Source organism: Salvelinus alpinus, chromosome 25 (genome assembly GCF_045679555.1).
Source record: "Salvelinus alpinus chromosome 25, SLU_Salpinus.1, whole genome shotgun sequence".
Lineage (NCBI taxonomy): Eukaryota > Metazoa > Chordata > Actinopteri > Salmoniformes > Salmonidae > Salvelinus > Salvelinus alpinus.
The window spans coordinates 13,313,607-13,326,853 of NC_092110.1; the positions used below are offsets into that span (position 1 = coordinate 13,313,607).

General features: G+C 39.9%; 1 protein-coding gene across 2 annotated transcripts in view; it reads left to right on the forward strand.

Annotated features, from left to right (window-relative positions):
- The first annotated feature begins 4,430 nt into the window (after positions 1-4,430).
- LOC139553393 (uncharacterized protein C14orf132-like) overlaps positions 4,431-13,247 on the forward strand; it is a 57,029-nt gene continuing 48,212 nt past the window's right edge. Inside the window, exons 1-2 of one of the 2 annotated variants that reach the window (XM_071365672.1) lie at positions 4,431-4,687; positions 4,813-4,866. In XM_071365672.1, the coding sequence (XP_071221773.1) occupies positions 4,840-4,866 (27 nt within the window). In that variant the 5' untranslated portion in view covers positions 4,431-4,687; positions 4,813-4,839. Of the gene's footprint in view, positions 4,867-13,247 lie in introns of both variants that reach the window. The other variant, XM_071365671.1, reaches the window with a different exon arrangement.

The following is a 13,247-nucleotide window of genomic DNA, read 5'->3' on the forward strand; positions in this document are numbered from 1 at the left end:
CAAAGTTGTTCCAAACGTCAAATTTCAAAGTGTTTAAGGTTAAGTTTAGGCATTAACTCAGCATTTTTAAGGTTTGGGATAGGCTTAAAACAAAAATATTTAAAAAAAGCTTTCTATCGCTAGATTCAAACTTGCAACCTTTGGAATCAAAGGCAGATGCTTATACCTTCTTGAAGGTAACAGAGCTCACTGCTGCCCCTACTGGCGGGTTTCCATGTAATCTCCCGGTGTCCTCAGACATGGATGGATGGATGTCAAATACAGAGTTGTATAACGGGTGACCTGTCTGAATTTTCAAACCAAACTGTACATCCAAAACAACAACTGGGACCAGAACGTATGAGTAAAAAGTCTAATCAACAGCTGGGTCTGAGTTCTTCTGGGAGAGCTGAACGAAAGCTAAATCCCACTCACTCACTGAGGGATTGGATGTGTGCTCAGCAAAAAGAGAAACAAAAGAGACTGAGAAGGAACCTAACTGCTGATCCAGTATGTCTGCCTCATCTCCTCCATGGCAAAACTCAACTAAAATGATCAAAAACACATTGTAAGATAGAATCAAGGCCATAAAGGTCCCAGCAGGTCCATTCCCTCACTTTCATCTCCCTCCTTTAACATCATTTATCTTCCTACCTTTAATTTACTGCCTTCAAAAGGTATCCCTCCCTCCTCTCCATTGAAAGTAATAGGCCAAAGAATGCTTGAGGTTTCAAAAAAGGTTGTATTTCATCAGCCATTTGTATAAGGCCATTTTTATGAAACTTACAGCTCTAACTAGCTATATCTGGGTTTTTTATTTATCTTTCCCTACATATTCAACAATGGAACTTGGGTCAAAGGGTGAACTACCTGAGTAGTACCACTTTGGGGTCATGGTTACAGAAGGTATTACTCTTCTTTTCTGATTATTGTCTGACCAGCTCAAACCTGTAATTTAGTGAACCCAAAGAAGTACTGTGAAACGTGCCGTATCAAAGCCAGTGGAGATCAGCTATGTAATGTGTAAAGGGGAAATCATGTGTACACTTAGACTGAGTATGCCTCCCAGTCCCAATCCAAGGTACAGTAGTTCCATTGTTTATTTTACTCCCAGGTTACTAGGTAGCATTCTAGTGTTCTGATGGATTACACTTGAATTCCATTGAGAGTTATTCTCCAAAACTAAGGAGCCTAATCAATGAGTATTTGGAGACAGTGGCGCTCGGTGCCGTTGAGGGAGGATGATTATTTTTATTAGCGAGCATGGCATTATTTCTATTACAGAATATTGGATGACTGTCATTCATATTCCATTCACCCAGCTCAATGTAACATCGATAGGTTTAGGCATTTACATCATACTCAAATCATGAGATTGCTACAACCTAGCCTATGAATGAAAGAATTTTGAGTAATCAAGGTGACAGACAGTGACACATTCAATACCGCCTTGCACACTCTTGCCTGCATCTAGCTGATCTAGGTATAATCATTAGTCCAACAGTTGCAAATGATAGTTTCTATTGGACAAATTCAGGTATGTTTATGCTGGTTTCGTCCTCTCACCTTTTCCCTTCCCTTGTGGATTGTAGTGCTAAACACATCAGATTTCTGTGACCAGGCGCAAAAACCTTTCAGAGCCAAACCTTCATATCATGACCGCTAAACAATGCACACAGCCTACATCGTTGTCACGTCATAGTCAACATACTAGAACTAACGCGTTATTAACCGACTACAATCATGCAGTACAGTGTACAGTCATAAAGCAGTTTAGCAGCTACACCGGCCCCAGTGGCAATAAATTAATAAAAACCTAAATCGTACCTTGACTTGGAAGAGTTCCAGTGTTGGATAACTATAGCCAGCTAGCTAACATAGCATCCCTCTCTGTTTGAGCCGGGTGTTTGAATAGGGTAAATATTTGTTTTTCAAAACTGTTTAACTATTGTCTTTCTCTCATTTAGAGTCAACTACTCACCACATTTTATGCACTGTAGTTCTAGCTAGCTAGCTTATGCTTTCAGTACTAGATTAATTCTCTGATTCTTTGATTGGGTGAACAACATGTCAGTTCATGCTGCAAGCGCTCTGATAGGTTGGAGGACGTCCTCAGGAAGTTGTTATAATTAGAGGTCGACCGATTAATTGGAATGGCCGATTAATTAGGGCCGATTTCAAGTTTTCATAACAATCGGTAATCGGCATTATTGGACACTGATTATGGCCGATTACATTGTACTCCACTAGGAGACTGCGTGGCAGGCTGACTACCTGTTATGCTAGTGCAGCAAGGAGCCAAGGTAAGGTGCCAGCTAGCATTAAACTTATCTTATAAAAAACAATCAATCTTAACATAATCACTAGTTAACTACACATGGTTGATGATATTACTAGTTTATCTAGCTTGTCCTGCGTTGCATATAATCGATGCGGTACCTGTTAATTTATCATTGAATCACAGCCTACTTCGCCAAACGGGTGATTTAACAAGCGCATTCGCGATAAAAGCACTGTCGTTGCACCAATGTGTACCTAACCATAAACATCAACGCCTTTCTTAAAATCAATACACAAGTATATATTTTTAGACCTGCATATATAGTTAATATTGCCTGCTATAATGAATTTCTTTTAACTAGGGAAATTGTGTCACTTCTCTTGCGTTCTGTGCAACAGAGTCAGTGTATACGCAGCAGTTTGGGCCGCCTGGCTCGTTGCGAACTGTGTGAAGACCATTTCTCCTAACAAAGACAGCCAACTTCGCCAAACAGGGGATGATTTAACAAAAGCGAATTTGCGAAAAAAGCACAATCCTTGCATGAATGTACCTAACCATAAACATCAATGCCTTTCTTAAAATCAGTACACAGAAGTGTATTTTTTTAAACCTGCATATTTAGTGTAAAATAATTATGTTAGCAGGCAATATTTACTAGGCAAATTGTGTCACTTCTCTTGCGTTCATTGCACGCAGAGTCAGGGTATATGCAACAGTTTGGGCCACCTGGCTCGTTGTGAACTAATTTGCCAGAATTTTACATAATTATGACATAACATTGAAGGTTGTGCAATGTAACAGCAATATTTAGACTTATGGATGCCAACCGTTAGATAAAATGCGGAACGGTTCCGTATTTCACTGAAAGAATAAACGTTTTGTTTTCGAAATGATAGTTTCCAGATTTGACCATATTAATGACCTAAGGCTCGTATTTCTGTGTGTTATTATGTTATAATTAAGTGTATGATTTGATAGCGCAGTCTGACTGAGCGGTGGTCGGCAGCAGCAGGCTCGTAAGCATTCATTCAAACAGCACTTTCCTGCGTTTGCCAGCAGCTCTTCGCAATGCTTCAAGCATTGCGCTGTTTATGACTTCAAGCCGATCAACTCCCGAAATTAGGCTGGCAATACTAAAGTACATATTAGAACATCCAATAGTCAAAGGTATATGAAATACAAATGGTATTAGAACATCCAGAGAAATAGTCCTATAATAACTACAACTTAAAACTTCTTACCTGGGAATATTGAAGACTCATGTTAAAAGGAACCACCAGCTTTCATATGTTCTCATGTTCTGAGCAAGGAACTTAAACGTTAGCTTTTTTACATGGCACATATTGCACTTTTACTTTATTCTCCAACACTTTGTTTTTGCATTATTTAAACCAAATTGAACACGTTTCATTATTTATTTGAGACTAAATTGATTTTATTTATGTATTATATTAAGTTAAAATAAAAGTGTTCATTGTTCATTCAGTATTGTTGTAATTGTCATTATTACAAATATATATATAAAAATTGGCCGATTAATCAGTATCGGCTTTTTTTGGTCCTCCAATAATTGGTATCGGTATCGGCGTGGAAAAATCATAATCAGGCAACCTCTAGTCATAATTACTGTGTAAGTCTATGGAAGGGGGTGAAAATCATGAGCCTCCTAGGTTTTGTATTGAAGTCAGTGTACCCATAGGGCGGCGCACAATGGCCCAGCGTTGTCCGGGTTAGGGTTTGCAATTGCAAAACAGTGTTTTAATAAATTATTTGGTGTCGTGAATATATTTAGTATTGTTTAATCTAAAAAGGATAACTTTTTTAATGTTTCACTTTTTATTAAATTAACTGAGGAGGATGGTCCTCCACTTCCTCCTCTCAGGAGCCTCCACTGTTTGGAGATACGGGGGAGGCTGTTATGAATAACAATGTGACAGTAACTAATGTCCAAGTTTGTATGGTCTACAATTGACTCAAGCATGTGGACAGAGAGTATAGGCTAGGTCTTTTCTGTATCAATGTGATATGAACAGCATGGGAATATTGAAAAAGAAAATTCAAGTCATACTCCTTGATTACCTGTCCTTATCTTTGGTAGCCTAGTCTGTCACTGTAAAACGTCGGCCAGGACCCACATGGGGCACATACATTTGAGAATTAGGCTATTCCGACATGATTGACAGCTGAACATTATTTTTCAAGCAAGAAGTAGGCTACTCGATTCTAGCTGGGTAAAAGTAGGAGTCTAATAGAGAAAGAGAGAGGGATAGAGAGCTTGTTGTTCACCCGCCTCCATCCATAATGTGACTTCGAGAACACAGTACAGAGCATCATTCACCGTGCCCGCTTCTTCTCTCGTCTCCCACGTTCACATCGCATTCTCCCGCTCTATGCTCGCGCAGATGTGGACCTGAAAAATTGCCGTTTGTATGTAATTGCTCGACATCTATTTCACATTAAATTAGACCGAACCTGAAGACTGCTTGTCACAAGTAGACAAATGCTGTTTTTGGGAATAAAATAAACTAAACATTTTCTTTTTGGGTGCGTAGGTTGGTTGTCTTGACTAAAGCAACAGTATGGATATCTCATTTATGGCTGCACAGGTAAGAATACGCGCTGTTTGTGTTAGTAAGTGGTTTATTTTGCAAACAAGTGGTTACAAAGCTTAACTTGGCTTAACTTTCTTTTCTAAAATGTGAGGGCGTGGCATTGTTGTTTTTAGTGTTGGACACTGTAGACATTGACGCATTGATTTTCTGCAAATTATAGGCTATTTTATTTATCTGTAGAGCTGTTAGGGTAAGATAGATATGTCACTCTATTTGAGCAAGCTATACAGTATCTCTAAAATACAAAGGTTTTTGGACATTACGCTAGTTCTCTTGACAGATACTCCCCTATTAGAATACATGTTGAAAATCCTTGTTTGTGTCGGTTTCAATTTACCGCATGTTAAATTGACCATTACAAGGGTAGGCTGCCTACCTGTATTTGCATGTTGTCAACTACAGGTAAATGACAAAATGATGGAAAAACTTTAGTCAATGAAGGATACAAAGTATATTGAAAGCAAATGCCTCCACACAGGTGTTGTTCCAGAGATAATTAAGCAACTAACATTCCATCATGCTTATTGTCATGTATAAAAATGCTGGGCATGCCATTATTTTGGCTACCATTCCAGCTAGCACATAACGTTCTGAGAACCATATGTTTCTTAGAGCTTGGTCAGAGCGTGATTGTCCTATGGTAATTTTGCATACAACCTTCCCAAAACTATTTGGGAATGGTGTAGGATAGTTGCTTGGCTTTGGAACATTCTCAGCACATTTAAGGAACTTGACAAAACATAATTTTCTTGGCATTTCCTTACATTAACAGAACGTTTTCAAAAATGTCAAACATGGTTACATTTCAATTTTGGTAGTGTTCTAGAAATCTTTTTCTACTGGTTTGACATTGGGAATAGTTCAAAGAATGTTAAGAAACAATGTTCTTCTGTGGGAATGTCAGTACTTCAGCATAACATTTCCTTCATGGTTCTATTTAAAGTAATGTTCTCAAATTGTTCAGAGAATGTTAAGAAAACTCCATTAAAAACCACAAACACTTTAGTAACGTTCAGAGAACGTTCTAAGAATGTAATTTGAAAATATACGTTCAGTGTCAACAAAACTTTATCCTCTATCTTGTTAAGTGTGTTCAGGTGTGTTGGCTGTGCCCACTAACAGCTTTGTATGTGTAAAAAAAACATGGCATGCTAGCTCCATCCTGTTGGCGCAGTGGACTAATTCCATGGATAAAGAACAGAAGATTATAGGTTTGAATATCACTGCTGCCATGTCACAATATATATATATATATATATATATATATATATATATATATATATATATATATATATATATATATATATATATATATATATATATTTGCATGATTAATGCCTAAGGAAATTCATTTCCATGTGTCCTATCTGTGCTTGAACTTTTATAAAAAGTCAACCCAAAATAAGTTAGCAGTGTTATGAAAAGTGTTATTGAAACATTCAGTGAACATTTTAAGGAAGTTTTTTTTTAAACTCCAAATAACCTATAATTTCCCTCCTCAGTGTTAATAACACCTCCCAGGAAAACTTTAAAGGAAACAGAGTAAAATATTCTCAGAACCTCCCTGAAAACTAAAAATAATGTTCCCAGAACAGGAAAAATGTCCACTTCGTTTCCCAGAACGTTTAAAAAAACATTTAGTTTTGCCAGTCAGGAAATGTATGGCTTTCTTCCCACAACCAAAGTGAAACCAAAAACACATTTTCCCACAACTTCCAAGGAACCAAATGTACTAGGTGGGATGGCTTTGTCCCCATAGGATGACAATGCCCCCATCCACAGGGCATGGGTGGTCACTGAATAGTTTGATGATCATGAAAACGATGTAAACCATATGCCATAGCATTCTCAGTCACTCGATCTCAACCTAATTTAACATTTATGGGAGATTATTGAGCGGTGCCTGAGAACGCGTTTTTCACCACCATCAACAAAATACCAAACTATGGAATTTCTCATGGAAGAATGGTGTCGGATCCCTCCAATAGAGTTCCAGACACTTGTTTAATCTATGGTGTATTCAGTCTGTTCTGGCTCGTGTTGGCCTAACACCCTATTTAAGAAACTTTATGTAAGTGTTTCCTTTATTTTGGCAGTTACCTGTATATTGCTACTGACATGTGGGGAGGGTTGGGTGTATTACCTGAAAAATGTAGTGCATTACTGCTTTAGTTACATGAAAAATGAAGTAGTAATTTCAATTACTTTTGGATTACTTTTACTTCTAACACATTGGCATATTTAATTTAGTAACATTACTATTTCGTTACTATAAAGCATGTGTTCTATATTCTATGTTCTATGTGAGACAGTATACAGAGGCTCCATACTAACTTTTTCCTAATGTTTTCAGCTGGTGGCACAAGCCTATGATTTGGTTGCACCAAAATGTTGTTGCGGGGTCAGGCAATAGAAATGTTTTTGTAGCCTAATGATCTCATATGAACCCATTCAAAGTGCTTCATTTGAAGTGTACTAAACTATTAAAATGGTGTGGGACAGGCTCAGATTGGTCTCTGCCACACTTGCTCGTTTTGAAAATTTTTGAAATTATTCAGTAAAGCTTCAAGCAAAGAATGTATGTTAATTGTCCTTGTAACAGGTATTTTGCATTATGCATTGCAGGGAGATCAGTTTTGATGCTGACTACCCAATGAGACTTCCTCAGCCTAAAGGTCTCAGGCACACAGTAAATCAAAGTTTTTTGTTTTTTTTCTGTACTGTATTTGTCAGTGCTCAAGTTCAGTGGGGTTAGGTAACTGAAAGTTGCCACTTTCATTGTAAAATAGCCTTCGATAGAAGTGCTCAAACAATGCATCCTTTTTGTTTTTTGATAAACTATTTGAATTACAAATGAAAAAGGCATACTTCATTAGGTCAAAAGTAGAGTCGTCTTCATGCATTACAGAACATGGATTAATAGGCGACAATCATAACCCCACGGCTCTTGAATGCTAAGTTGAGAGCAATAATAATGTATTCTGTCTAGAATAGACACAATTATGAAATTATAAATACCATAACCTACAGAATTTAAGCCAAAGGGACAGTATTTACTCATTGTTGATTTAGTGTAAACTGAGTTGTGACCTCCCATCGATCACTCAGTGATGCAGGGCTAATGTATTATGTGTGGTTCCATGTCGGGATGTAAGTGCTCTAGACTATGCCGGTCCTGTAAAGTCAGCCGAAGCTAAGGTCCCAGTGACAGATGTAACACACAGAGCGATACAGACTCCATCAATCCAGAACCCTATGACTCCATCTATCCAGAGCTCTACAGACTCTCGTCAATCTATCCAGAGCTCTACAGACTCTCATCAATCCAGAACCCTATGACTCCATCTATCCAGAGCTCTACAGACTCTCATCAATCCAGGGAGCACTAATCAGCCCGTTGGGCAGCCCCTCACGCTCGTCTGTGCTGACAAACTGGGTAGAGACATTCTCCTCATCCCCCAGCTTTGGGTCAACTAGGGCTGCACAGTTAATCAAATTCACATCGAAATCACAATATTTACATTTGCAATATCCATATCGCAAGAGGTTCATATCGCATGCAATATTTTATAACACCACTCAGCCGCGTGTAACTTTGTTTTTTATAGTTTATGTAGCCTTACGAACGTAAACCCAGCACAGGACAAAAACTTATTTATGGTTATTTATTCTGTTGAAGCTTAAATTTAAAATAGGAAAATGTATGAGGGAAATCACCACAAGGTGAAGTCCCCATAATGTATAGTTCAGTCTAAATCACGATCAAGTGAAGTAACTCTGTTTAGTAAAGTGCATAAAAACAATCTGAGTACAATAAGTACAAAGTAAAATGCATAAACGGTAGTGGCTCTGCTTTCTATAAAAAAAAAAACAGAAGAAATTACAGACCACAATGGTCACAGGTCACCCAAGTTATGGTGGTCACAATGGTCACAATGGTCACCCAAGTTACACTTCACTACTAATATTTCCCATCTATATGTCTTATAACTGTTAAGTTAACTATCTAAATTGTGCCAAATAAATTCTCCCCAGCTGGGTTTTGCTATCTTGCTAATGTTAGCTAAGTGGCTGACTTTAGCTTGCAAGATCGTGGCTTCTTCATAACAGCAGCAGGGACAAATCCCTCCTGGATTAAGGAATCCCTCCTGGATCACTGCTGTCTAATATTTGTTTTGTCCGTGCTGCGAACTGCGTTTTCAGATACTTGCTTAACTTTATGAGCTAGGTTGTCTGTTTTAGTAGTGAGCTCGTTAGCATTTACCTAGCATCCGCTATGGGGATTCCCTAGTACTTGTTATCATTTTGTTAGTATTCTGGCTTTTTGGGGTCTTTTTTGACGTTTGAAAAATATATTTGCGCCCCTTGTGTACACTACCAGTAATACTGTATATCCTGGGATGGCACAGGCACGGTATGAGGGTATGGAAATCTGGATACCGCAGAACCCTATTATTTACCCATCTAAAGTAATGTTGGACCCACAATGGATTACAACAGCTCTCCAATGTAATTGCTTGCTCTCACTCTAACTCTTACACATGGTGCTGGTCAATCCCATAACACTTTTCACACATTATTTACTGTTCTCTTAAAGGGACAGTGCCATCTAGTGGAAATAAATTAATACAGCCATGTGCTTTTACCATCTGGCTACCATTACTCCATTTTATTTTCTTCACCTGGGGCTGCTTCCCACACAGACCAACCCCCCACACCTCCCCTTTTTCAGTTTCTCCTCCTCGCTATTAGATTCACTATTTTTGCATGTTTGTTCTGTTAGGTCAAATGCAATCAACAGATTGTTCCAAAAAAAAGAATGCTCCTCTTCACTTTCTTTTTAATATAAATCATTATATTTCTATGATTCCAATAGTTCACCCAAGTGTTTTGATCTACAGTGCCTTCAGAATGTATTCATACTCCTTGACTTATTCCACATTTTGTTGTGTTACAGCCTACACTACTGGTCAAAAGTTTTAGAACACCTACTCATTAAAGGTTTTAATTTTATTTAAACTTTTTTCAACATTGTGAAATAATAGTGAAGACATCAAAACTATGAAATAACACAAATGGAATCATGTAGTAACCAAAAAAGTGTTAAACAAATCAAAATATATTTGAGATTCTTCAAGTAGCCACCCTTTGTCTTGATGACAGCTTTGCACACTCTTGGCATTCTCTCAACTAGCTTTATGAGGTAGTCACCCCTATATATACTGGTTAAATGTGAACCCTAAACAAAAGGCTGGCATAAGAGGATGACATAAGGCCACTAGTCTGTTTTATCCACCAGGACAGGGAGGCAGAGCTGTGAAGGAGCCAGAAAAGGAAAAGTCCAGTCTTTGTGAGTGTCTGGACACCCCGTAAGATACGTAGGGCATAGGTGTCTGGCCAAACAGGGTTTGTTCTTTGGTGCAGCACACCACCCCGTTAGGAAGGTGTGTGTCACCAAACCAGGGTGAGTGACGATCGGTAGCCATTTGATTAGCTGTTCAGGAGTCTTATGGCTTGGGGGTAAAAACTGTTGAGAAGCCTTTTGGTCGTAGACTTGGCGCTCCGGTACTGCTTGCCATGCGGTATATGACTGGGGTGGCTGGAGTCTTTGACAATTTTTAGGGCCTTCCACTGACACCGCCTGGTGTAGAGGTCCTGGATGGCAGGCAGCTTAGTCCCAGTGATGTACTGGGCCATATTCACTACCCTCTGTAGTGCTTTGCAGTCAGAGGCTGAGCAGTTAGTTGCCGTGCCATGCAGTGATGCAACCAGTCAGGATGCTCTCGATGTTGCAGCTGTAGAACCTTTTGAGGGTCTGAGGACCCATGCCAAATCTTTTTAGTTTCCTGAGGGGAATTGGCTTTGTCGTGCCTTCTTAACGACTGTGTTGGTATGTTTGGACAATTCTAGTTTGTTGCTGATGTGGACACCAAGGAACTTGAAGCTCTCAACCTGCTCCACTACATTACAGCCCCTTCGATGAAAATGGGGGCGGGCTTGGTCCTCCTTTTCCTGTAGTCCACAATCATCTCCTTTGTCTTGATTACGTTGAAGGATAGGTTGTTGATTCGATTTTGGTGATAGATGGGGTTTATTTACTCCTCGTCGTAGATACTGAGCCTTCCCTTTCCTGCATCTTCTCACTGGTCCTGCGTGGCGTGCTGGTACGAGCCTGTGTCACTGGAGGTTCAGCTGGCTGAGCTCCTGCTTGGCCTCAGGTCAGAGATGAGAGCTATGCTGTGGCTGAGGAACTAGGACCTCTCCCTGATAGCATGCGACCAGTGGGGCGGAAGTGGCATGCTGTGTCTTGAGTCTTACCTGCTCGTCTTTGTTCAGGGAGAGAACTTTGATGTGGATGGTGACCAATACCTGGACTCTGAGACATCTTGGGCTGTGGTAGCTGATGGTATCCGACGACCGAAGAACCATGAAAAATGCTAAGAGCTGATCCGGAAGGACCATGAATAACGGCTAATAGGTGCCAGTGGATAGGGTTCAGCCACCACAGGTCTATTCGGCAAGAAGTCCAAGATATCTTGAGAAATGTTTATTCAGATAAGGGTTGAAACACATCACACGGAGTCCTTTGCATTGACAGCTCACGGAAGTGACTATTAGAATATGGGTGATGTACAGTGTCTTCAGAAAGTTTTCACACCCCTTGACTTTTTCCTAATTTTGTTGTCTTACAGCCTGAATTTAAAATGGATTAAATTGAGTTTTTTTCTGTCACTTGCATGCACAAAATACCCCATAATGTAAAAGTGGAATTATGTTTTTCAAAGGTTTTACAAATTAATAAAAAATGAAAAGCTGAAATATCTTGACTCAATAAGTATTCAACCCTTTGTTATGGCAAGCCTAAATAAGTTCAGGAGTAAAAATGTGTTTAACAAGTCACATAATGGCCTCCCGGGTGGCGCAGTGGTCTAGGGCACTGCATCGCAGCGCTAGCTGCGCCACCAGAGACTCTGGGCCGCGACCGGGAGGTGACCGGGAGGCCGCGACCGGGAGGTCCGTGGGGCGACGCACAATTGGCCTAGTGTCGTCCGGGTTAGGGAGGGTTTGGCCGTTAGGGATATCCTTGTTTCATCGCGCACCAGCAACTCCTGTGGCGGGCCGGGCGCAGTGTGCGCCAATCAAGGGAGCCAGGTGCACGGTGTTTCCTCCGACACATTGGTGCGGCTGGCTTCCGGGTTGGATGCGCGCTGTGTTAAGAAGCAGTGCGGCTTGGTTGGGTTGTGTTTCGGAGGACACATGGCTTTCGACCTTCGACTCTCCCGAGCCCGTACGGGAGTTGTAGCGATGAGACAAGATAGTAATTACTAACAATTGGATACCATGAAAAGGGAGTAAAAAAATAAAAATAAAAAGTCACATAATAAGTTGCATGGACTCACTCTGTGTACAATAATAGTGTTTAAAGGGATTTTTGAATGACTACATCATCTCTGTACACCACACATACAATTATCTGTAAGGTCCCTCAGCTAAGCAGTGAATTTCACAAAGACCAACCACAAAGACCAGGGAGGTTTTCCAATGGCTCACAAAGAAGGGCACCTATTGGTAGATTAATTAATCAAATAAAAAAGCAGAATTCATTATCCCTTTGAGCATGGTAAAGTTATTAATTACACTTTGCATGGTGTATAAGTACACCCAGTCACTACAAAGATGCAGGCCTCCTTCCTAACTCAGTTGTCGGAGAGGAAGGAAACCGCTCAGGGATTTCACCATGAGGCCAATGGCTGTGATAGGAAAAACCACAGGATGGATCAACAACATTGTAGTTACTCCACAATATTAAAGAGGAACATCCTAGAGGAACATCCACAACATCCTAGAGGAAACCTGGTTTAGTCTGCTTTCCACCAGACACTGGGAGGTGAATTCACCTTTCAGCAGGACAATAACCTAAAGCACAAGGCCAAATCTACCATGGAGTTGCTTACCAAGAAGACAGTGAATGTTCCTGAGTGGCCGAGTTACAGTTTTGATTTAGTCTGCTTGAAAATATATGGCAATACCTGAAAAGGGTTGTTTAGTCATGATCAACAACCAATTTGACAGAGCTTGAATAATTCTGAATACAATAATGGGCAAATGTTGTACAATCCAGGTGTGGAAAGCTCTTAGAGACTTACGCAGAAAGACACAGCTTTAATCGCTGCCAAAGGTGATTCTAACATGTATTGACTTAGTTGGCTGAATACTTATCTAATCAAGTGTTTTATTGTAATTTTATAGTGAGAATTGGTCTTCCACTTTGACATTAACTTCTTATGGCTGGGGGGCAGTATTGAGTAGCTTGGATGAATAAGGTGCCCAGAGTAAACGGCCTGCTACTCAGGCCCAGAAGCTAAGATATGCAT